At 42.0% G+C, this 26,741-nt stretch overlaps 1 protein-coding gene across 6 annotated transcripts in view; it reads right to left on the reverse strand.

The window, feature by feature from the left end:
- Positions 1–1,209: 1,209 nt before the first annotated feature.
- The window catches only part of LOC136430698 (radixin-like), a 75,865-nt gene continuing 50,333 nt past the window's right edge, over positions 1,210–26,741 (reverse strand). For 2 of the 6 annotated variants that reach the window (XM_066421508.1, XM_066421518.1), the window contains 14 exons: positions 23,452–23,556; positions 22,874–23,043; positions 20,161–20,244; positions 18,944–19,090; positions 17,657–17,710; positions 16,219–16,315; positions 15,331–15,369; positions 12,911–13,074; positions 12,280–12,389; positions 9,993–10,153; positions 8,439–8,531; positions 6,552–6,647; positions 4,603–4,818; positions 1,210–3,827 (listed from right to left, as the gene is read on the reverse strand). In XM_066421508.1, the coding sequence (XP_066277605.1) occupies positions 3,663–3,827; positions 4,603–4,818; positions 6,552–6,647; positions 8,439–8,531; positions 9,993–10,153; positions 12,280–12,389; positions 12,911–13,074; positions 15,331–15,369; positions 16,219–16,315; positions 17,657–17,710; positions 18,944–19,090; positions 20,161–20,244; positions 22,874–23,043; positions 23,452–23,556 (1,701 nt within the window). In that variant the 3' untranslated portion in view covers positions 1,210–3,662. The remainder of the gene's footprint in view (positions 3,828–4,602; positions 4,819–6,551; positions 6,648–8,438; positions 8,532–9,992; positions 10,154–12,279; positions 12,390–12,910; positions 13,075–15,330; positions 15,370–16,218; positions 16,316–17,656; positions 17,711–18,943; positions 19,091–20,160; positions 20,245–22,873; positions 23,044–23,451; positions 23,557–26,741) is intronic. The other 4 variants (XM_066421536.1, XM_066421526.1, XM_066421554.1 and 1 more) reach the window with 4 other exon arrangements.

The raw sequence follows: 26,741 nt of genomic DNA on the forward strand, positions 1-26,741 counted from the left end.
TCTACCTTACTCTAATTCCTTTGGAACACTAATATGCTTTTTCTAAAATAAAATAAAATAAAATCTTTGATAAATCTTGAACAACAGAAATAAGATCTTTGAGTGACAGGACCTAGTAATCATAGTGTTGATTCTAGGGCCATTATTTTAGATGGACCTAACATTTGAGCAACAGGAATTGGGCCGTTTAAAACGGCCTGTGACACCTGAAGGGTTTTACATGTAACCTCCTTGCTATCACAGCATTCTCCTTTTGCAGAGATGAACCCGCGTATGCCTCCTTCGGGTTCTGCTATAGGAGAACGTATCACAGATGAATGCGTTAACATTACATGTACTTTGAAAGTGTTCGGAAAGGCCTAAGTCTTAAAACGGTAAGTTGCTGTGTATGTCGAGTTGGCTTGTGTTTAATCAAAATACAAAAATCTCTCCGATGAGACTCATTTCTGGGCTCACTACCTCCAGTTCTGTTCTGTTCTAGCAATGCATAATCGGGCAATTTGTATCTTTCTGTTGCGTTCAATCTCTGAAGTGAAACTGAATAGTTTTGTCACTCCTAGTTTGATAAATGAAGTTACTCCTAGCATCAATCAATCCCGCCATGTAGTGGTGATGTTTTCGTGACAAATGAGCATCGGGAAATGGTTAGAGGATCTAAGAGATGCTTGCGTGAGGTATAGCAATCGGCTTCATTTGCATGGATCAAAGGGGACACCTATTCATTATTGTCAGTACTGCAGTGGTAGTGACGTCTATACACATTCCATCTGCAATTACACATTCAACAGATAGGGTCCCCACTGTGCTGCCACGTCGGTTGAGACCCGAATCAAAGTCTGCTCTGTTTCAGACTTGTATCAAGTGACAGTTTACAGATTTAAGTCTTTTTGTCAATCCTATGTATTCATGTTGTCCTTTTACTTGTTATTCTTACGTGTAAGTGTAAGAAGCAAAGGAAATGAATTGATGAATCGTAAAAGTTCACCTGAAGCTTATTAAAAGCATATATTTGACTTGCCAATATCAGTGTTCATTTTCTTTGTATAATTTGTTTGAACGATTGGATTTTATTTCACTTGTATTTTTTTTTACCACCTAAGTGTCATGGATGCTTCCAAATCAGTCTTATTATACTGAAAGGTCTACCGGTTTGTATTCAAGTCTGATTAATGAATAAAACATGAAGAAAAACACACCCCGACCACCGGGTACAATCAGAAGGATTCTTTTATTACCCCAACCGATGGATACATGTGCGATGATCCAAAAATATGCTACCTAGAAAACATCAGAATTATCCTCTTGCAGACGTCGTTAAGTAGTGAGTGCTCTAATACTCTTCTCATTCTTCCATATCAACTAGACCCTTTAAATAACTCAGGAGACAAAAGTATTCTAACAAGAGTGCACAAAGATATATCTACTGTAGCTATAGGAGGGAGGAATACAACAGATGTGAACACAAGTTGTTGTGATGATTACTTATTTTGCAGGCTACTCAGACAATCGGCAGCACCATATTTTCCCTTTCGATTATGGTCAAAAGCTCAAAACGATCCTTTGCTGTTTCTTGCGCTTTGGGGCCTTTCTGGTGCACGGAAATCATTTAGGTACAAAGATGAACAGTACTTAATTAAACATGTTTCACGGTAACTTAGGACGGAGCCATTTTACACAATCAGCCACATTTGGTCCCATTTAGAAACACGGGGATTCGTCTGAACAACATTTCTCATTCCTAACGCCTCCCCTCACACACAACCGCTACTCGGAGCTTCCCTCAGGTCGACACAATCACTTTTGCCGCAGCTCGCACCACAGACGAATGTGTCCAAACCTAGTAAGTACAAGAATGTAACAATCAACCTGGCCTAAGTTGGGAGTCACCCCACACAAGCAGGACTACTGAGCATCCGACAGATCTTCTAACGGTCTTTCAAAGGTCTCCCAAAGATCTTAAAATACATGTGTAACCTTTCAAGGTTTTCCATTGGTTAAGAATGTCTTCTTTCAAAGATCTGAATAATCTTTCAATGGGCTCTAAGGTTTTCCAATGGTCTACAAAATGCCTTCTTTTAAAGATCTCAATACTCTTTCAAAGATCTACAGGGACTTCAAATGATCTTTTACTCTTAATGGTCTCCACAGTCTACAAGTGGTCTCCAAGATCGTTCAATGGTTTCCGAGGTCTTCCAAGGACCTCCTTGATGTTTGCAGTGATTTTTGGTTGCTTGTCGGCTGCCCAGCTGTCGCTGCCCAGTGGAGAAGGACCTTACCCCCGTACAAGCCTGGCCTGCGCGGTAAAACGGCTCCCAGCGGTTCTAAGTACAGAGGATCTCTCCTCACCACACCAACACCAACACTGGGGAGAGATAGGCACTCCAGACTCCGCCGCTTGATGGAAAATAGCAGAAGTCAGCCATGCAAACAGGTTAGATGATTTTCCAGAGGATTCACCCGGCCATAGAGTCACCATTACCACCCAACGGCGGACAAATCTGTACTCCAATGACCGACCAAACCCTCTGGTAAAATATCTCCCTATTTTGGCCACTTTCTACCATTTTCTCATGCCGTCAGGAGGTCTGTTAGTGACTACTTGCAATTGATTTAAGGCATTTTGTGCTCCTCCTTCCCAGCCAGCCCACCAGCCTGCTCTACATATGCACAGTTCACATCACACGACTGGCGCCAGTCATTATACACCTTCTCCCACCTTACAAGATTCACCCCTACGTAAGGAGAGGGAAAACTGTATGTATATCGGTACAAAACGGAGAAGAACCTAACTAAAGGAAATATGTAAACCTCACTGCTACAGCAGAACTTAATCATCCTTATCAAGAAAATCTACTATCATAGCAAGAAATGAAATCATTTCATTGATTAGCTTACAAAAGTAAATTGAGGACAGCGGCAACAGAGGATGGACTAATAGAATGATGCTAATTTATACACACTCCGCCCGGAACCATACTCTAAACTTACAGCAAATATATCCTCATCCGTCTGTTATCATAGTCTGTTCAGCTAGACAAACAGGAAAATCAACAAGCTAGGAATATATAAAGAATATAGCAAACAATCCTCTCGTAGACTTACTCCCTCTAAATCAGTTTCTTTAAGTATCTCTCTAGGACTCAAGTTGTACAACATTCTATTGTTACTTATTTAGTAGCACAGCTTCAAAACGCTGTCTTCTAGTCATCACAGATCATTATGGAAAAGAATCAAGGCAGCACTAGTAGTTTTTCTTCTGAATTTTGCTCCACTCCCTCATTTGGATACACCTAGCCCGTAATGCATTTGGCCCCCTCGCCTTATTCTCCTACGTGGTTTTGCTGGAAAGCGGGCAAACGTGGCAACCACACGACGTTCTTAATTCCTGCAAGATGTTCACGCTCCTTAAACCTCTACATCTTATCTCCTTAAACCTCGTCTCAAGAAGAACGCTACCCAAAACAGCCATCTTATGTTTGTGGTGAAGCACAATCGTAGTAACATCGTAACTTCCCTTCCCTTTGCACCAGAGGCTCTGACAGGACTTCCCTTTGATAGAAAGCGTTGGTGATCTCTATACAAATGCGTCGGTGTGTGCTTGGTTAAGATTGTATATTCCCCCCGCCGGCCCCACCATATCTACTGATTCGTTATCTACAATTTTACAAAGCCTCGAACTCGTCGATTCTCTGCTTGGTGTTTCCGGACCGGATGAGCTTGAGCGTCTTGTACTTGTCGCGGCCGGCTTTCACGTTCTCTGCGTTCAGCTGGTCGTTGCGCGTCAGCTTGTTCTCGTCCTTCGCGATTTCCAGCTCCTTCCCCAACTCCTGCAGGTCGTAAACAGTAGGTTGTTAATAACAGTACCAATGAATACATAGATAAATACAAAAGCGTACAATTGTCAGCTTGTTCTCATCCTTCAGCTCATTCCCCAACTCCTGCAGGTCGTTAACAACAGTGGGTCATTAACAACAGTGGGTCGTTAACAATAGGTCACCCATGGAATAGAGTGTGTACTTTGGGGCTGGCACACTGGGCACATATGCAATTTTGTGAATCAAAAATTGGTACATACATAAAGATCCTTTAAGACTGTACTCACCTTGAGCTTGTCCTTCATCATCTTGTTCTTGCCTGTCTTCCGACAATACTTTTAATACTTTTCCCCAGTATCAGATTGTAATACATGTATACAGTACACAGATACAGATCAGCAGAAAGATCCTTTAAGACTAAACTCACCTTTAGCGTGTCCTTCATCATCTTGTTCTTGTCTGTCTTCCGACAATACTTTTAATACTTTTCCCCAGTATTATTTACATGTAATATGTAACAGTGGGGATCAACCTCCACTAACTGACCAGTCTAACTGGTCCGGACCTTTTAGCCTAGTGGTTAGCGCGTTGATTTCCCAAGCCATGCGGATCGGGATTGGCTCGGGTTCTAATCCCGGGAGTGGCGTACTCGATACAGATCAGCAGAAAGATCCTTTAAGACTGTACTCACCTTGTCCTTCATCATCTTGTTCTTGCCTGTCATCCGACAATACTTTTCCCCAGTATTATATACATGTATACAGATACGGATCAAGACTATACGCACCTTGAGCTTGTCCTTCATCATCTTGTTCTTGTCCTGGAAGGTCTGGCGGTCCTCCTCAGAGCCGGCGTTGGTGATGTCCTTGTTGTTCTCCAGGTCCAGGCTGGTGTAGTTCTCCTCCCCCTCCTCGTGCTCGGCCACGTGCAGGGCTGTCGACGTCTGCGTCGCCTCCACAAGCTTCCTCTCAAGCTCCTGCTGCTCCTCAATCGCGCGCTGGAACTGCAGGGGAGAAAACATTAGTTAGAACGTGAAACTGGGAAAACGGCTATCACTAACTCTGGAACTACAGGGGCAGAGAAACGTCAGTTCAAACAAGGAACACTGGGAAAACAACAGTGTTCTTGACAGCTTAGTCTAAGCAGAGTCTGGGAAAACAGTTATCACTAACTCTGGAACTGAGGGGGGGGGACCATTATCATTTTAACTGTCTAACTTGAGGGGAGGATTTTAGTCCCCACCAGATTAACAGTATAATTATAAGTTATAAAGCTGGCTGAAATATAGTAAAATTTAGCAACATAAGTTGCAAGGGGGTTTGGCCACAATATCATCGAATTGGAAAGGGACAAAGTTATCATTACTGCGGGCTAACTCTTCTGGTGCGATTTTTTAGTATTTGCTCTTCTGGAAGGCCTGGTGGAGGCTAGACAAAATTAACCCTTAGAACAGTGTGGGCAAGACACAGCATCAGGACACAATAATCTATTGCTTTAGTTTCCTGACATTTCAAGTGAACAACCACTTATGGAACTTTTTCAGCATAGGACCTTTGAAAACCTTCTACATACATCATATATATTTGTGTATATAATCCATGCTCTTCATTATTGATAAAACATCTCTAAAGCAGTTTCTTTTACCACCGACTGCTAACAAAAGCATTGTGCATCAGTGTGAGTTGAATTGATAGACATGAGAAGAGATAATGTTATGTTCATGAGAAAGGAGATAACTGATATAGTGATAATAAAAATCATGCCAGAAACTTCAGTGAGAAGACAATTTCCACCTGTGATACAAATGTGTACTTCACAGATGAGTTTTAACACATGTACACCTGACTAAGCAGTACTAGTGACACTGTGCAACAGAACATGACACAGCCACCACAGGATCAACATAAAGAAGTGGAGAAGGGATGGAGTGGGAAATACAGATGGAGAACTGAAGTTGCAATGACTGTGATCTTTTCAAACCTTGAAAAAGGGTGTAAGCTAGTTGGAACACTTTGGCCACACCGATTTTCTACTTGTTCTCGGTTTTAAAGAAAAATCATGCCAATGGGAAGATCAAGATGAAAACAGAGTCTAAGGGGAAAGTCTGTACTTGGTACAAGTAGTTTTTCAGGGAGTGAGTATACAGTCAAAACTGCCTAAGACCACTCAGGGGACCACTAAAATTTAGTCTGTGTGGACAGGTGGTCACTACAGACAGGATTCTTAATGCTTGTGTCAATGGGAAAAATCATCTAACGGAACCCCAAAAGGTCTGCCCTGCACTAGGGAGGCACAGAAAAGGTATAAAAGGAGGAGTGGTCCGATCTCTGTCATTCTTGAAAAAGACAATATAGTCGAAACCGGTCTAATACCATTCTCATCACTGTCATTTTCCCAAGAACTACGAATGATGGGAACCCCAAAAGGTGGTAACATTGGCCAGGTGGTCCTTAGATGTATGTAGAGGTGGTCATTTGTACAGTTTTGACTGCAGTCAGATTCAAGACTTAGTTTTCCTCAGTCTGCTTTCATCTTGTCTAATTGATAAATTTTTCCACAAAATGTCTGAGAACCAAGGAAATGAACTGGTGTGACCTTAACCTTCTCCCTGCTGCCTGTCCCTGTAAACAGTACAGCTCTGGTGACAAACGGCTGCTTCAGCTGGGAGAAGGTTAAACTTGTGTTCTCTCCACCCGTACAGCCGTGCAACAAGAAGGGGAAGAGAGACAGGCTTACATGGACGTTCCTATTTGCTAGCTGCTGTTGGTGGTCCTTGGCTAAAAACAGCAGCTTTTCCTGGGTAGCTCTTTGCTCTTCTACTGCTTTGTGATACTTTAGTTAGGCAGGAGGGCAGGAAGGAGAGAGAGAGACAAGGTGAGTGAGAGAACAAGTCTTTATAGTCAGGAGGGAAACACAGCAGAGAGACTATAGACATGGGTACAGTTTGGCATCACACTGTAAAGTTCACACACAGGTCTGAAAGTGGTCAGAAGTTATACAAATATTTTTCTCAGGCCGTTCAGTTCATTTTCATAAGACAACAAAGGAAGTGAAAGGTTTCAGATCTCACAAACTGTAAAAATGTTCTATTTTTAGGACTGATTTTTGCTTTCTCAATCTCAGAAAAATGTTTTCATACTACAAATACAAGACAAGTCAGCCTGTGAAATAAATCCAATGTTCACCTACAGTAACTGGAATGCTGACTTTGCAGAAAATTGTCCAAGCCAGTTCCGATGGTACACGGAGGTGCAAATTATATAAAACTCTGAAAACCGTCATCAGTATTGACTTTCTTTTTCTTTTGAGGCATAAATGGTAAACTGGCTTTGCAGCTTTATCAAATGACAGAGTCAAAGTCAGTTTCCATGGTACTTGCATGTGATGTGTGATACCAGACAGAACAGTGTCTGTGAAGGAAAGAACCTGCTGACTAAGAGGTTAAAGGGAGGTACATGTAAGGCAGGATCAACATGGTAAGGAGAAAAGGCTTCAGACAAGGAGACACTTATACATGTAGCTTCAACTTATAATGTTGTTGCAACTTGTATATCTATGGTTCAATCTTAAAGCCAAGATCCAACCCCTCAAGTGTAAGATATAACAAAATGTATGGAGCGTTTTCACACTACCATGGAAGCAGATACAGCGATTTGCATTTCACTAAATCATAACTCGATTGTTTTCAAACACCTGGCCCTCTCTGATAGTCTCTAGTACATTGTTGATAAATAACACTTTATACCTTTCCAATAAAATTCTCCTTTCTGCAAATTAACACTTCCTAGTTAATAGAAAGACTAAACTACATTTTTGTGACTTCATATAGTTGAACATTATATGTTAGAACTATTACTATAATTGTTACCAGATCTCATGCTTGTTAGAAAGACTACATTTCTAAAGACTACATATGAAGTTGAAAATTTTATGTTAGGACTCTAATCACTATTTAGTGGGTGGTTATAGCTAATGCTTGTTAGTAGGACTACAGTAAGATCTACATGTTATTGTGAGTACAGTACAGAAGCTGCCGAACCTCAGCCTGCCACTTCCTGGAGTCCTCCTCCTAGTAGGACTACAGTAAGATCTAACATGTTATTGTGAGCACAGAAGCTGTCAAACCTCGGCTAGTAGGACTACAGTAAGTTCTACATGTTATTGTGAGAACAGAAGCTGCCGAACCTCAGCCTGCCACTTCCTGGAGTCCTCCTCCTAGTAGGACTACAGTAAGATCTAACATGTTATTGTGAGCACAGAAGCTGTCAAACCTCGGCTAGTAGGACTACAGTAAGTTCTACATGTTATTGTGAGAACAGAAGCTGCCGAACCTCAGCCTGCCACTTCCTGGAGTCCTCCTCCTAGTAGGACTACAGTAAGATCTAACATGTTATTGTGAGTACAGAAGCTGTCAAACCTCGGCTAGTAGGACTACAGTAAGTTCTACATGTTATTGTGAGAACAGAAGCTGCCGAACCTCAGCCTGCCACTTCCTGGAGTCCTCCTCCTAGTAGGACTACAGTAAGATCTAACATGTTATTGTGAGTACAGAAGCTGTCAAACCTCGGCTAGTAGGACTACAGTAAGATCTACGTGTTATTGTGAGTACAGAAGCTGCCGAACCTCAGCCTGCCACTTCCTGGAGTCCTCCTCCTTCTCCTGTCGCTCCTGCTCCAGCCGCCGCGTCTCCTCCTCCAGGGCCGCCTGCATCCGCGCCTGTTGCCATGGGGACAGATGGGGGAACCTTCAACCTTATGTTTCAACGTTTTTATTTTGCAGGGGTTTAAAAAGGGGACTGTCACATCAGGAACCACCTCTAACGTATCCTGTTTTTGGTGTTGTCATGTAGGAAACAATTGACTGGGCCTACAGAAAAGATGACTGATGACAGTTTGCTGACTACTGTGGCTACATTGTAGCTGTTTCAGCATGCTTTAGTACATGTTACATCTTACTAGTAACATGCAAAACACATTACTTACTTTGGTCGAGCATTAAGTTACAAAATGCAGAGGTGGTGCTTTGAATGTCACTGAGGCTCTACAAAACACCATTCAAGGAGACACCATACATACTTGTGGACTGGTATCAAACTATACTACTATCTGATGAAAGGATGTTAGCGTAAGGCTACAATGTATTAGTCTGAGGTGGTCGGCTCAGAGGTACATTTCTTGAGGTAGGTACTTGTTCTATCCAGAGAGATGGGCCCCACCTCATGCACCGTCTGGTGCGGGGAGGACTTTAACTTCAATAACATAGCATCTTACAGTATTACTATTAGGGGAGGCAAATAAGTTAAAGGCAAGGCTACTTAAGTCTTCTTTCTTTAGATGATTTAGTGAAGGAAAATATCCAACTGTACTTTGGGTAACCTATGAATGCATCACAGTGTGACAGACTTGTGATTGTAATGGAATGTGAAGTAGACAGTTTCCTGCGATTGTGATTCTCTGACAGTACGTAATGATAATCATGGACAGTTGGGGGTTAATTCTGATGTGACAGTCCCCGATGGTAGGTCAGGAGCCAGGACAGAGTCTCGTGAACAGGCAGGACAACATGAAATGTTGGAGACAGAACAACTCAGTCCTGATTATCATTCTCAATGAAGGAATGTCACCAGTTAGGACTCACAGGTGCAGATCTAAACTAACATCCTTCTGAAATTTCAACCATTGCTCACATGTACCTGAATGTCATTACTGAAAATCTTTGTAATTGCGGCATATATAACAGGTTACTTTGCAATAGTATGCACAGGATAAGTTACCAGTAACATGCCAAAGGCATTAGAATTACATAAAATATGGTTCAATCTACAAGATGCTGCCATTTTCATGTTTTCAAGGAAATATCTATTTGCTGATCGTTTTGAACTGCTCTTCTCCAGTCAAGGAATGAGCAATCCACTTCTGTGACGTCACGTTATGTTACAACATCCCTCACCAAAGACGGGGGAGCCCAATGACTTTTGGCAACTTTTTATCCACTGCTCACCGAGTCCATGTCCTACATGTAGATGCTTAAAGTAATTACAGAAGCAGTCGATTGCTCATTCCTTGACAAAGATTGGACGAAAACTTGGGTTAGTGTTGGCAATTACAGTTAGATTTTGATTCAGATTGACTTCAAACAACACAGATGAACTTCCAATGGTAAGTGATGAGTACGTACGATCTCCTCCTTCTCTGCTGCCTCCCTGGAGGCCAGCTCCTCCAGACGAGCCTTCTCCTGCTCCGCCTCCATCCGTTTCCGCTCCAGGTCTCTCGCCTCGTCCTCCGCGCGGCTCTTCTCCTCCATCATCTTCTGGGTCGCCGTCTGCATGTTCTCCAGCTCTGTGCAACAGAGGGAGGAATCAGGTTTTGTTTGCATTGTTGAAGTTAAGTTTTATCCAGATCTTCCTTTAGAGATTCAATATCAACTATTCTTCCTTGAGGGCAGCAAAATAAACTAAATCAATAACTAAATAGAAAATGAATGTTAAGTATCAAGCTGCTATACAAACAAAATAAACTCACTCAATCATAACTAACCCAAAAGAGTGTCAAATATTAGTTTGGGCTTGCCTGTCTGTTTGTGTGTCTGAAGTTTTGTTATATGGTGCAGCAAACAGCTACAATGTACATTGTAGTTAAACGTACATTGCAGCAAAGTATAGCTTTATAAGTTTATGTAGTCACACTCACAGACTGTGAGAGCCATGGCATTTAAGTTAGTTAAAATTCTTCCCACATCTTTCAGAGTATAGGGGTGGTGCCCATCCCTGTTTCTATATAGAAGAACTTCATTGCACGACAATTGTACATAGTACAAGGTATGGCAAGAATTCGTTAACATAACACAAAGTGGAAGTATAGAATAAGACTTAACATCATAATTAGTAATATTGTAACAATACAATAAGGGCTAGCATACGTTTACGATATTGTGTTCTAATCATTGATTTAATCATCAGTTTCAGTATTTTTTCTAACGTGAAAGCAGTCGTTTAGAAATTTACCTATGTTCGCATTGTGGGGACTGTTGCATAAATTAAATATGTAATCAAAACGTACTCTCCAAGCAGAGGTTGAATGGGCAGATCGTCACCGTTTTATCATATGCCGTCATTTTTTGTCGCTAGCCCATTCTTAGAATGGGCTAGCGACAAAAAATGACGGCATATGATAAAACGGTGACGATCTGCCCATTCAACCTCTGCTTGGAGAGTACTCAAAACGGTCTGTAGCATCGAGACTCTTAAAACTTGTACTTGTCTTGAGAAGTGTGAATAGCTTATGAAGTAAAACATCATATCTAGAGCATTCCATGACAAAGTGAAGTTCATCTTCAAATATATATAGCCCTTGGGATACACAGGCCACTACAGCAGGGGGCTAGCCTACTGGTAGTAGCGTGTGTTCGACTCCCATACTCTTCTCTCTTTCCAGGGTACTACACAGCTGTTAGTAGTCACAACAACAGAGCAAGAAACAATTCTCTAATCCTTGGAGCTGTAGCTGTCAGCAAATCAAATAGAATCTATCCCTTAATTCCAAACAGTATATACCTGTCGAAATGCCTGCCTACAACTGGCAATCTGCTGAAATTATTTCTTGATTGGAAAATAAAATGTAAGAGACTGGACAGGTAATTTTGCAAGCTACATTTTGTACACGAAAGGTTTCTGTATCAGATATCACATAAAACAGTAAAAAAGTATTTCCTAGTAGGACACTAAAGAACAGTGGGAAGTTCCAACCTTTTAACCACGGACATGGTGTGTTTGGTTTGAACAGGGTCATCGTCCAACAACCACCAAACCCAGCAGGATTAGAACACAGTTTGGCTCTGAGTTACAGCTAGACGTTCTAACAGATGTTTTCTGTTGTGTAAAATTTCTATAACCTTGTGGTGAAAATAGTAACTGGTTAAGATCAATTATTTCTGCCTGTGCGAACGAACCATGTCTGTCTGTCTACATGTACAGTATGTACAAACAAAATGTAAGCCCAGGTCAGCAACCTTACAGGTGCCAGGTTTGCTTTGGAACGGTGGGTGGGCTTGGGTGGGCAAGAGAAGGGAGCCTGCTGGGCACTGTGTACAACACCCTGAGGTGGTAGCAAGTGAGCTCATCCAGTGGGAGCCAACAAATAAGGGAAACAGAACCCAGCCAGGCGACGAACATCTTTCATTGACACCCAAAGGAAGGACACGGGACTCAGCAGTACACACGTAGAGCCGAGTTATCACCATTAATGGAGGACAAGTGATTTAGGACCTGATCCAATGATCCGATGAGACCTTTTTAATGAATTTTCCCCCATGTGTTACATGTATATTCTGAAATGCATTCTGTACAGTTCTGTGAGGTGTAATGTGTGGTGCACGATGATACCAGTGACACTCAATGCCTATTAATAAGTGCTCCACGAGTGTTTTGTTACAGTTTAAACGAAATGGAAGTTGAAGCGTGACTTACCGAGCTGTCGCTGGCGAGCCTCCTCCTCAAACCTCTTGAGTCGCTCCTCCAGCTCAAGACGCTGCCTCTCTTCCCTCTCACGCAACGTCTTCTGACGGGCCAGCTCAGCCCTGAGGAGGGAAGAAAAACATCTTAGTCTTACTGTTACACACAAAACATTGAACTAAAATTCCTTAAACATCGCTGCCTCTCTTCCCTCTAGATCTCACGTAATGTCTTCTGACGGGCCAGCTCAGGCCTGAAGACAAGTGAGATTTTTAAGACTTCTGTAAGAAGCTGGCATCTTATATTGGTATCTGACTTGCACTCTGCACATGACTTGCTTCTGACACTTTCTGAGGTTCTTTGAGTTGAGCTACAATAAGTTTGGGGCAGGGTATGAGATGACACCTATGCTTACGATATTTAAAGATTATCTGAAATAAGTTCACTTAATCTTCTCCCTGCTGCCTAGCCTCAAAACCAATACAAATTCGGTGCCAAATGGCTACCTCAGCTGACTTAAAATTAATCAAACCCATCCTGACCTTTCCATTTGTTTCTGGTGCTTCTTCTGTACATTTGTGCAAGTCATGTACAGCTACAAAATTGTACCCCTATTCCCAAACAAACCCTACAAGCCCATCCTGACCTCTCCATCTGTTTCTGGTGCTTCTCCTCGCGGGCCTGAGCCTTCATCTGCTGCACCTCGATGGTGTCGGCCTTTCTCCTGCGCATGTACAGCTCGTGGTTCCCCATGCACAGCGCCAGGATGCGCTTGTTGATCCGCAGCCTCGGTGCAAAGAACTGGAAGTCCTGGAAGTCACAACAGTTAAGGGACATCAGTCACTAAACTCAGTACAAACTACACGTTTACAGCAAAGTAAAGTCTATAGCAGGGCAGGGCTGTCTCTAGCTTTAAATTTTTTTTCCGTCCCGCTCAATGTTTGTTTGTAAGCCAATGTTTTAATTGCTCGAAATAAGCTAACAAAATGTATTTTCATCAATTTCACGTCAAGAAATTCCCATTTTTGGAACGGACAGGGTGAAATTGTTTTCTGACCCAACAAAACATATACTCGGTACACTTTTCAATACAGTCAAAGAACTGGAAGTCCTAGAAGTCACAACAGTTTTAAAAGGGACATTAGTCACTAAACTCAGTACAAACTACACGTTTACAGCTAAGGCCACAGCAAGTAATTTTTATGGATGACATCAGCGCGCTCATTAATTTTCGCCTGATTTCGAAATAAAAAACAAGAAATTTCTTTTCCCTCCGACGGTGGTCAACATGCCAAAAATGGGCAAATAAGTCGTAAAAATTGACAGTCTAAGGTGTTTCCTTGCATATGAATACCCAGTGTGGGTACCCATGATGGCATAATAACAAGCTGTTTTCTGCATTTGTTCTAGTTAATTGAGCTGTATTCACAAGGTGTTTCATTGCATATGATTATGAATACCCAGTGTAGTTGCTTCAGATGATTGTACAACAAGCTCTTTTCTGCATTTGTTGTAGTTAGTCTATTGAGATGTATACACATCTACAAGGACATGTTTACTGTTGAATCAAGGAGGTGTTATATTATATATGAAACCTTTTTTACAGGAATAAAAGACCTGTTGGTCATGATATCATATTTTGTCGCCTCAATTCTTGTTTAACAAGATCTATGATCTCAAAATTTGAAAAATGTAGGAATCTTTTTTTATTTGCCCACCTTGTTTTTTTTGCTCATGAATTTTGGAGTCTGCGGAGGATGTCATCCATAAGATTTACCTGCTGTGGCCCAAGTAAACTCTATACCAGGGCAGGGCTGTACATGTCCCCAGCTTAAAATTTTTTATCCGTCCCTCTCGATGTTTGCGAGCCAATGTTTTAATTGCTCGAAATAATCCTACAAAAATGTATTTTCCTCAATTTCATGTCAAGAAATTCCCATTTTTGGAACGGACATGGTGAAATTGTTTTCCGTCCCAACAAAACATATACTCGGTACACTTTTCAATATAGTCAAAGAACTGGAAGTCCTGAAGGCACCAACATTAAACAACTGTCATTACAAACTTGAATATGTTTACTCCAAGGTAAACTTTATGATCAAGTCTGTGTGTAGATTTAGATCAACATGATAACATGAGTATGTCTCCACTATGATGAGAAACCAAAGTGCACAAGCTGGGATGCAATAACACTTTTGAATCATATTTTAAAACAAAGTAAATACAATGTACACTCCTCCACAACTGCTGTTTCAATGCATGATCAAACGCGCCCTCTATCTGACACTAGAAAAACTGCAGCTCACACTGCCAAAATGTGTGTATAGTTGTACGTTATGTGCCTGTACGTATGTGTGCACGTTTGTCTGTCTGTGCATGTGCATGTGTATGAGTGGGCGTGTGTTTAATAAAAGGCTCTATATCAGTATAAGATGTATACCTGGCCAAGTCTTTCTCTCATTATGTACATGTATACAATACATGTATATGTGGAGCATTGCAATGTATACACATAAAAAAACTCATAGATATGTCAATGTAGAAGCAGCTTGAGGAGAAGACATGCAGTTTGACATGTAGCATGGCAGAGCAGGCAGCACCCTAAGTGTACACACACGTCTGCATGCTGAAGGGGGTCCAAGAGTTGAGAGAAGCACTCACAAGGTTCTTACAACTGTTCCTGCTTCAAGCTAATTTTCAGGGGGAATGTCACAACTACATGTTGTGTACTTCTGAACTTTTATAATTTTTAATTTTCACTTCCATCTTGTTGAAGCATGAAAAGGCTAACATGTTCTTATACTTACATGTACTTGTTCAAGACTACATGTCTTACAGACACACACTGTATGACAAAGTATAAACTTTCTGGTGTCTTTCAAAGTTTGCAGTGTTAACTTTTTCTATACTCTGTACGAGATAAAAAGGATCTTGGAATTTTTCATGTTCATCTTTTCTCCAAGTCTTTCAGCTTGGTACTTGTTTTTGTGAATGTCTCCCAGTCTTTGTACTAGTCTTGTATGAACCTTGGTAGACCTAACACAAGTCCTGTCCCCGGTGCTGTACCTTTGAGTCTGTTCGTTGGAGTAATCTACTGATGCCTTTCTGTGCAGCGGCAGAGAGAAGGGCGCAGAATGGAAGACAGAAAGGGGGAGGGGGCGGAGAAAACATGTAAGGCACAAATAAGAGGGGACAGTAAAGAAAGCAGCGATGCAAACATGGAGACTCACATACTTACTGTAATACTGTAAATATTCGAACTTTCGCGGTGGTTTTATTTTGTGGCATTCACGGTAAACTCCACACCGCAAAAATGCAATTCCAATGTGCAAGTACTGTATTACAGAATTGTTTTAACCACAAATTAAAACCACTGCGAAAGTACAAGCATTTACAGTTACTGTAACACATCACATCTTATGTGAGGTGAGTTTTTTTTTCAAATTCTGTATACAAAGGAAAACAAAAACTTAAAATGAATGAAAGTGAGTGCAGGTATATAATCTCCCAACCGTGTAGTGCATTATGTAAGAACAGAACTACAGTAGCTGCTAAAAACATACAGTGTACAAGCACCCAATTTGAAATCATTATCAATATCAGTTTGGCCAAACACATATTCAACCCATAGGAAATGATGGAAAAAATCAAGAATGAACAGAAGGAGAATATGCTAGACAGAAAGGAACCAACTAGAATCTTAATACATTAAATGCTATCGTTGATGAAAGTTAGACATCCAGGTAGTAAGATACGCCAAAAATAATTACTGAAGCAACTGGATAAAACTTTATTTGAGTAATTATTTTTGGCGCACTACATGCTATCATTAACATACACTGTGGTTTTGCACAGGGGCAATACATGTATGCGCATGCATGTCTGAAAAGTGTGTGGATGACTTGAAACTGGCTCCATCTTCTGTGCTGCTCTATAAGTTCCTTTAAGACTTACCGGCGCCTTCTTGTCGATGGGTTTGATGACGAACTTCTTGTCATTGAAGGAGATGTTCCTGATTTCGCTCCAGGGAAACCCGATCTTCGGGGTCAGCCTGGCGGAGGAAGGTCAAGTTCATGTCAGTAAATCTGATCCATGTCTGTCAATCAAAACTTCCTTTAGAATCTGATTGTTGGCCACCTTAGTGTTTTCCACAGTAGTAGTTGGTTTCATTTGGCGACGGCAGGCCTCAATATACATGTACCAGCTATTTCCCTCCATCAAGGATGTGTCATGTATAGACATGTTATTGAAATGTGGATTGTAGACTTACATGTACAAGTGCACTGTCTACTGTTATTGGGATGACAGTTTAATAACATCTGCTGTTACACAATGAAGGGTATACATCATCTATAAATGAAGTACAAAGACTAGTGTAGATATTAGAACTGGTCACTCTGAATTTGGCAAATTCATTGAACTTTGAATTAACTTTAAAATTACGTGTAGGTATTACTTTAGACTTCAGTTAACTTAAAGATTCAGTTACCTTTTAGTTTACAAATATCTTCCAATAAAACTAAAGAAAGGTTGATGACAGATATAAATGAGACAAAGATATAGTCTTTCATAGACTTAAACATGCTTTTTACACTGTCAAAAAAACTTAAGTGAGCAATACTTTTGCCAATTGAAAGTGACCAGCGTTTTTGTATATACAAACTGAACAGTTCTGTACAAGTTGAGGAAACTCTACTGTCTACAAAGCAGCGACAATATTGGGAAGAAAAAGGGAAGAAAGTGAGTGGTGTGGATGCCAGCAGGGACCTGTGTTCTCACACGAGAAGCGCCAGCGCTACGTGCGTCTTACAAGCCACAAGGAGTCGACAACGCTGCGTTTTAAACATCAGACTGTCTTGGTTCTCCTTCTTAATCACAGTCACATTAGCCCACACCAATTCTGCTTCTTGGTTCTTGGATCAAAGTTAAACTTGATGAATTAAAAAATCGACATGAAAACAAACTCTAAGGGCCAGGAAACATTGTATCCTGGTTTCCAAACCTACTATAACAGGTGCCGACTCTCTTCGTCCCCTTATGCAAATAGGACAAAGAGACTTGGCAGCTATAATAGGTTTGGAAACCAGGTGTAAAGTTTGTTTTCATCTTGGCCTTTTGCTAAGTTTTCACTCTAAAATGTCTGAGAGCCCAGGAAAAACATTGGTGTGGGCCCGGGAAGCAAAGCTAGGAGGGGAGAGAGGTAGTTTTTGCCACACTGTCAACTAAACCGTTCTGACGCCGACGATCGATCGCACACCGGAACCGCCGTCTGCCTCAAAAAGCCACGCTACATGAGTATCATGTTACATGGGGTGGGGTCACTGGGGCCACCAACGGAAGGTCAGAGGTCAGGGGGTAAAGGCCAACGTTGCTACAAAGCGAGCACCCTTACAAGTTTGCCATGCTTTTGCCATCAGTCCCTGATGCCTTCCCGGCGTCCCCAGCCCTAAAACAAAGAAGTGGCTGAGGTGACTACAAGGGAATGTGTTAGTACAATGGAACACTGCTGCTACAGGGTGGAGTGCATGGCCGATATAACATGCAGGGTTGGACAAGTCCATCGGCCCGGTCACCCAGGGGAAATACAAGTACACAATGTACTGATCAGGCAAGTGCGATTTTTCCATTTTCAATTTAAAAAGATCAACATGAAAACAAACTCTAAGGGCTGGAAAAGTTAATTTTGTTTGTCCGGGTTTCCAAATCTAATAGCTGAAGTAGATGTGGGTAGATGATGGTCCACTAGCCGGAGTAAATTGTGTAAATTTAACAAGCTGGAATAGGCCTAACTCCTTTGTCTTGTAGTTGCATGTAAAACAATTTATTACTTTTGACCTCTGTTACATGCTTTAAAGTGCTTTTTTTTAATATGAAGGTACTTCCTTGCTGCAAGTAAAAATGCGTACAAACATGACATTGTCATTAAAGTTTCAGGCCAATGAAAAGTTGGTTAAGGCCAGCAAATATTTCATGTACTTCATGAATTTGTCGAACTTTGTCCAACCCCAACATGCCACCAGGGTGTGCAGAGCGGTGTGCTTAGTGGTCAAGTGAAAGCCATGATTTGCAGAAGCCACCAAATTAATAATAGAGTTGTAACGAGATGAAGTTAATAACGAACACCTTTAAACAAAAATAAGTGCAGCTACTGGGAACGGCTATGCGGTGCAGAGAAGAAGCAGAGAAACACACAAAATGGAAGAGTTTGACAAAAAAACGCGGTGAACGACGGCTGTCACTCTCACAGGTGGTACTCAGTTGTTATTGTGAAAGGCTGAACTTTACGTAACCAACACTGCATGGGACGTGACATTGGAGACACGTGACTGTAGCTAGCAACGGGTCGCAGGTGCCAGATAACCCTTATCGCCCCCCGTCTCAGTTCCGTGTTAGACGGTGGGCTTGAATGGAAACTGTACACTCCAAAGTAACGTCCCGGATGCTGAAGTAGACAGGTCCATTCCATGGTCAGTCAAAAATTTTGATAAGTATTTCAATCAGCATGAACTGGGAGGACATAAGGAGGATGGCTGCTGACAGAGCCTGCTGGGCCAACCTGACTGCCTCATGTGTCAGACGACACGGGAGCCCTCAAGTATTTCAGTGTTGGTACTATAAAGTTTAGCCTTTCCATGGTGTCATTTTTGAACATGGATGAACTTCCTCGCTGAGTACTTACTTGTCGTCATACTCGTAGATGTTGAGTCCAAGGGCGTCAACCCCAAGCCACAGCTGCGTGCCCTTCTTGTTCTTGATCTCGAAGTAGTTCACTCCGTACATCTCCAGGTCCTGCGCGATCTTCAGGTACTCCATCATGGCGTCCTCCCTGTGGCAAAGGGCACAGGTCAGGTCAGGGCAAAGGGCAGATCAGGACAAAGGTCAGGTAGGGTCGAGGTCAAAGGTTAATTTGTGATAATATGTTCATTTCATTTTTATTTAGTTATTGATACAGGGAAAAATACACTCAGGCAACAAGCCTTTGTTCAATGATTCATCTAATAAGGCAGCCTTATGGCAGAAAAACTGTTAGGTTACAGAGTTAGGCAGTGATCTTTCCTTATCAACAAAAGCATGTTAATCCAGCCAGCTTGTAGCTGAAAAAGGAAAACAGAATCTGCCTAACTCGTCCTCCATTCCCTCCAACTCTGGCAAAAGGAAGCTGGATTTGCCTAACTCAGTGACACAAAGATGCATCTCAGTCTACAGCGGCCTAACTACATGCAGTTTGCCCTCTGGATGTGTAAAATTGCGTCATCAGGACAAATTTGTACATTCAGGTCAAACAGGTTCAAAATTGTCTTTTTGATCATTTGCTACAAGAAAAGCACCAGGACATGCAGCCATGTGAGAGTACATGCAAGAGGGGAGGACAACCTTCCCACTGATCTTTACAAGCAAAGAAATGGCCATCATCATCATGACATTCACATCCCTGTGTACCCATAGCTCCCAGCTGACCCAGTTACTCTGCAGAGGGAGACATATAAAACATGCCGGTTGACTGACTGATGGGACAATTTGCTCGTCCAGCTTTGATCCTCCTGACTTATTGTTCTGTCTGCCTACTGTCACATTGCTGCAATGCCTGGTTACAGACATGCGCTATTACAAGTCTGCCTCCCAAAAAAATAGACAACTATCACAGCAGTTCTAATCAACCCTCTGACAAACATGCAACGGTTGCCATAGCAACTACATCATTACTGCTCTGGGGTCACAAGATTTTCTCAAAGGTCTACTACTGAACAAATGCAAGATCTCTGATGGCACAGTGTTGCCATGGCAACAACATCACCATGACTGTACCAGTGATGAAGAAGAGGATGACTTCCCTCAGCATGCCGGTGTTGCCATGGCAACAGTATGAGTGTACCAGTGATGAAGAAGATGACTTACCTCAGCATGCCGTTGTGCTCGGTGTACCAGTTGGTTATCCTCTCCTCCCACTGGTCTCGTGTCATCTTGTGCTGGTCGATTACTCTGCAGGGAGGAGGGAAGAAACAAGAAGACTTTTAACATACAGGTTTTACTTGTCATCTGACATTAAGCACATCTCAACTGTTTGTATATATAGAAAAATTATGAAATGTTTGCCTCCCAGCATAACCACTCTTCAATCTCAATCATGAGGTTGGGTTAAGATTGAACAGTTGTTCACCTGGTAGGCAAAAATTTTCATATTTTTTCCTTTGATACAGCAAACCTAAACTCATTAAAATCCACTGACAGGTCTTGAGGCATGGCATGCACAAACAAACCACAATCAAGCACCAAAAAAAAAACCTCACATGCAGAAGTAACCATAGAAGTAAAAGAGATTACTCAAGTGCATGTAACCTCCATTTAAGGTACTCCTAAACCCCGGCTGAGGAATTCAAAGGGTATATCAAACTATATGTTGCAGTTAACTATGGACTTTGAGCTTTTGTAACATAATACCTTGTTGCAAGACGGTAATTTATGCAAATTTTTATGACTTCACGATGACGTCATCAATAGTAATGGGGCCACGCCCATTTTTAGAAAAATCGAATTTCCAGGCTAGAGCTTAGGTAAAAATCAATGATATTTCTCAGAAATGAACATAATGGTAATAGTAAAAATATCATGTTTTTTTTCTCTCATATTTTCAAATGCTGATTTTTTAGGATTTTTTTTCCGGTTTTTTTTGTTGCCCCCTATGCAGCCAGCCTTCACCGACTCAAATAGCACGGCATTGTTTCGGCGAAATTTGACGGTTTAATATAGAGGGTTATCTCCACAAAAATGACCTTTTCCCCCATATTTCATACTTAGTTTTACCACGGATTCGTTTTGAAAATCATATATCTATTGTATATGTAACGTTTTTCCCCTTCAGGGGCCGTATAAGTGTCGAAATCGTTTTTTTGGCCGCATTCCACGGGCCCGATCACTTCCTGTTAAATGAGGGTCAGTGACCTTTCAAAAAGCGCTTCCTGGCGGATTTAGAAGGCAAAACATGGATAAAAGTTTTCCGGAGGGAGTGAAGAACAGCCGAAACACGCCACAACAACAGAACGTGACGTCATTTCCCCCCGGAGTCAAACAAAATGGCGGACCTCTCGAGCCCGGCGATCTGCGCCGTCCGCTTCGGGACGAGATTTAGCCCGGAAGACAGTCGTTTACCGGGCTCTATCCTACATAGCTTCATGGAAGAAGTCTTTACGATTATTCTGAGGCCTTTCTAGAGGAATCCTACTCGGGTTTTCTGGAGTTACAGACTTGTTTCTGACGCCGGACACGTCTCGACCCCATTGTTGTCCAAAATAGTATGCCGTGCATGCCGTGATGATCAAAGATGCACGGACATACGCGCGTTTTCTCGCGACAAAAACAGCTTTTACGCGGCTTGGCGATCAACGATGTTGAACTGGTGGTCGGGATAGATAGCATGGCTGGATGTGGTATGGGATTTTGGGGCTAATTGTTGAACATTCGTAAATATACTTGTCCGAAGTGAAGCTGGGTCTCAAAATCAAAATTATGATGATTCTGTATATTTGCCCAGACATCTGCTTATTTCACGTTCGATGTTGTATCTACAAAATATCGACATGTATGTAACGGTTTTCGGAAGTTATTGCTTAGTAAAATTTATTTGTTGATATGCTGCGAAGTTGGCGATAAAATTTTGTGTAACTCCGGGATGGACAACCCCCAAAAAAACATTCGTTACCGTTAACGTTAGATCGCTGTTCGAAGGCATTGTAGTTTTTACTAATAAAAATGAACCTATTTTACTGAAATTTAGTTCTTTTGTCATACTTATATCGGTGCAGTCAAGCTTTTTGTTGAAAATTATGCCGTGAAGTCGGAACATTATGTTACGTCGCTCTCCGATGTACATCCCTCGATCCAAGAAAGACAGTCCTTACTGTAACTTTAGATCAGAGTTTGTAGGCAATGGATTTATGAAGAAGAAAAATGAACGTTACTGAATGGAACCTAGTTCTTTTGTGGTAGTTGTTCACATATCTGTGCAATTCAGACCAGTACAGTTTATTAAAAATACTCAATCGGGAAATGCACACTTGGCACAGCTTTGGGGATTCTCCATTAGTCGTGTCGTCATCCACTTAGCGCAGCCTGATTGGCGTAGCGGCCTCTTGTTTTCCCGCCACGGGACCAGCTGGGACCATCTGGGCTCCCCAGGGGGGCGGAGTAGGCTGTTGTCCATGATCCCCCCTCCGTACTGGGGCATGAAAACTGCAACTTTAGCCTTCAATTTAGGGGTTAAATTGTGACATTGAAGGGAAAAACATTAAAGATTATAAAAATAGGTCTTATAAAGCACCAGGTCTAATGAAAATAATTTATAATCAGCATAGGCCTCAGCCCGGGTTTAGGAGTACCTTAAGATTAATCCGCCGGGTTACATAAATCCGCCACTTTGAAAAAAATGTGTGTTTGAGAGGTCTCTAGTGCCGCATTCCAATGTATGCACAGTTTAGATATACAGGAGTACTTAATACTGGAGGACGTTGAGTTGGAGATGTTTGGAGTCTGGACATATCTGTTAAGGGTGGCGGAATCATGTACCCTGGTGGAATTGTCTTGGTAGACGTTGCCATTACTGTGCAGTACTGACCTCTGAGGTAGGAGTCTGTCGTTGGCGAGGAAGCCTGCCTTGTGCACCTCCTTGTTGTGGTCGCCGTACTTCGCCTGGACAGCGTAGGACGCCAGCAGCACAGAGGTCTCCGGGGGGCAGTACACCTCGTCCGTCAGGATTGCATCCTTCACTTGCAGAAAGAACAGGCGCTGCAACAGAAAGGGGAGGAAATTGGGTTACACTTGTTTCCATTACTCTGCCTTTTCCCTGATTCCTTCACAGTAAAAACAGGTGCTGGAATGGTAAGGGGGGCCTGGTGGGCGATACCTAGCTGCAGTCCGAAGAAGAACCAGTGGGTATTGCCCTGAGGAAGGTGACAGACGGACACCAAAATATTGGCTAGGTATCAACTCTTTGGTTGTGTACAAAGAACGTTGATTTTCGTTACTGGAGGGGTGATACAAACTCGATCACGTTTGGGACCGCATTCCTAACACTGCAGCAGCGACACCTAGCTGCAGTACTACTAAGTGCAGTGTAGAACCAGTCAGTTTTTCTCTGAGGTAAAGTACTCTTTGGTTGTGTACAAAGAACTTTGGTACAAGTCGGCGGCGTACCTGTGTGATTTCCTGGATGAGCTCTTCGGACACGTCTTCAGGGTAGAACTTGGCCCTGAACTTGAACTGTAGCGGGTTCTCCTTGCGCACGTCTTGGGACATCACCTGGGCAGGGCACAGGACGGGAGGAACTCTGTTAAACACCTGTGTTCACATCACTCAGGTACCAATCACACACCAGGGCTCCCAATTCATTTTTTGTAAACAGATGCACAGACTGATGCAACTGTTCCCAAAAACAAATCAGCTCATTTTATTTTATTTTGCGCACCCAATAATGTTTTGGTTAGGTCAATTCAATAAAAAACATAGTCATTCCAAACAAAAAATACAGCAAATGTTTTCTAATTTTTTCTGCCACTTAAATATAATGACTTGCAAGGAACATACTGTGTACGTACAATACTACCACAAAGTTTATACATATGAAACATAAACTGATGTCTAAGTGCACCCATCGTCAACTGTCAAATTGTAGATTCGTCAATTTTTTGTAAAAGCAAATAATGAAAAATACTGCTGAAGACATGAAACACATCATACTGAAATTGCTGAAATTCAAAGGCTGCGAGGTCACATGATAATACAAATTGCTGTCATCATCAGTTTTGTCATTTCAAGGTTACCCGTAATGCTATTACAGACAGTAGGATGAATATTGATGACTCCCAAATATTCTTACACCAGTTTTTAAGGACCATTGATCTGTAAAGACCTTGGAAATAATGGGTGACGTAAAAACACAAAGTGGAATAGGCCTAGGCTGGAGGCTAGCTGTAATACCTTTATCCCACTACAACTATGTACAGTATCATGGAAGCTTGTCTGTGTTGGTGACACAACTGGATCGGAGGATCAACATGAAAACAGTCTGCAGGGAAAGTCTACAACTTGGTTTGCACATTTCAGGGAGTGGCTACTGTAATTCTCGTTTCTTTCACTGTAATTTATGTTCACTGCTTTCACGGTCACCCCTGTATACCGTGAACTTGTCATCACCGTGAAAAAAATCTGTTGTAAATCATTTATGATTCCTTCACACATCTGTTCTGTAAATCACTTACCGCTACCGTGAAGTTAAAGTTTAGTGAAAATGCCCATTTCCCTCACATCGCGAAATTTTTCTACCGTGAAGATAAAGTGAATTACAGTATCATATGTTGCGGCCTGATCACAACCCCGAGGTCGTACCACTCCTTAGAAATATTGCCAACATGTCAAAATGAAGGGCAGCCAAAACCCAAGCCTTCAGTTTCACACGGTTTAACTGGATTATCATGTGCTGAGACCAGAAAAGTCTGTGGCAGAAGTGCAAGCACGGTGACTCCCTTTTTAAGATTGCTTAGATGTCAAAATGATGAGTAGAATAAATCTAAACCTTGAACTTTATTCTGTGCAACTTGATAAGGATATAGGATATATAGTGAACTGACACTGTGAGAGCACACTGACTCCTCTGAAATATCGCTCAGATGTCAAAATGATGCGTGGATAAAATCTAAAACTGACATCTACATGTATGTGAGGCATCACTGCGAGAGTACATAGATTCCTCTAGATCTGAAATATCGCTTACATGTCAAATGATTGATAAGATATAAACCTTGAACTTCACACCGTGCAACTCTTAAAAGAGTACAACATGTATATACTATAGTGAACTCAACTCGGTGATCATGAGGTGTCTGTGTGAGTATATGACTCCCTCTGAAATATCGCTTATATGTCAGAATGACGAGTGGATAAAATTCAAACCTTGAACTTCACTCTGTGCATCTATAATTATGGGGATTGTAAACTGACAATTACATGCGGTGCCCGTGTGAGTCCTTTGCGTGACTCTTCTAAAATATCGCTTATCTGTCAAAATGACGAGTGGATAAAATCCATAACCCATGCATGAAACAGCTGAATAACTACACAAGGGGGCAGGACAGTGAACTGGCCCTACACAAGGCGTCAGAGCGGGCACTGTGACTCCCTGGGCACTCCAGGCCAGCAGGCGGGGATGAAATATTGCTGATGTCTCCGTCAGAAAATCGAAGAACACGACGGGAACTGTCTGCTCCCTGTCTGTGAGCACTGCACGGCCACCAGACCGTTATACAACTCCAAAACCGTCTCTTGGTGACGGGGAGGCCGCTTAAACCCTAAATCATCTATGAACCACCAGAAATACTGGCATAGAGTTGGCACTTGCTGCAAATTGTCTCATCCTTTCAAATTGGTGTCCTATCCATGCATTGCATGACCATAAAATTTGATAGGAACATACAATTTTGCGACAGTATATCAAGCAAGACCCAGGAATGATGGCTCAAACTGAACCAAAATGCTGTGCTATAAAGTATAAGTTTGTAACAGTAATATAGTTGCCATTTAGAAATATGGTGCATGGGTCGGTTTTGGAACATAACACTTATGTGTTGATAAGCATACCTAGGTGCCCAGTTTTTCTAGCCAGTACATACAATAACTGTTGATAAATTTGGAATAACTAAGCAGAAGACTTGCAATGAGTGTTACATGATTTACTGCCTGGGGTTTTATCATTTCAGTTTTAAGACGCCCCAGTGCTTCAACTTCGCTACTTTATGTTCCATTTCTAAGCAAGATGCCCAAGCAACTCAGGGCCAAGGGTCCCTCCACTCAGTACGCCACTTCCGGTCTTGCTGGTGCTATAATTAGTATTAATTCCTTTTGCTTTTCTCAGTGGTTTCATTATGCGGTAGGAGGGAAAAAGAAATTTTCAACGTGTCTTAAGATAAAGGTTGAAACAATTCTGCAGTATTGTAATATATTGCATTTGGAAATGCCCTAGATGTACATGTCCCTAGCTAGGACTGGACCAGACAATTCAATTTGACAGGGATCAATAGCAGACCTTCCCACCCACCAATCCATCCTGAATATCTGGAGAGGGATGCACCAATCCATTCTGGTCATGTCCAAGGCTGCCCTTGAGGGAACCAACTTGAACTTGGCTGTGTGCCCAACTGTCCCCCTCCACATGAATCAGACCACACAGACGTCACATCGCTGCAGGACCAAACTGGTCCTGATTGCCTTTATCTGGGATGGCAGGGGGACTAGTGACATTTCCCCACTGAAGGCATGTAGCTGAAGGTGCATTAAATGGTGTAACTAATTGTAAGTGGGACGTGTAAGGGGGAGGGGGTGTTACCTGTACTGTAATTCAATAAAAAGTTTGGAAGATGCTCTTAAATTGACAGATATGGGAGTCATCACTGCTCGATAAATAAAGACCACACAACTGGCAAACTGGCTAA

This window comes from Branchiostoma lanceolatum, chromosome 1, assembly GCF_035083965.1.
Source record: "Branchiostoma lanceolatum isolate klBraLanc5 chromosome 1, klBraLanc5.hap2, whole genome shotgun sequence".
Classification (NCBI taxonomy): Eukaryota; Metazoa; Chordata; class Leptocardii; order Amphioxiformes; family Branchiostomatidae; genus Branchiostoma; species Branchiostoma lanceolatum.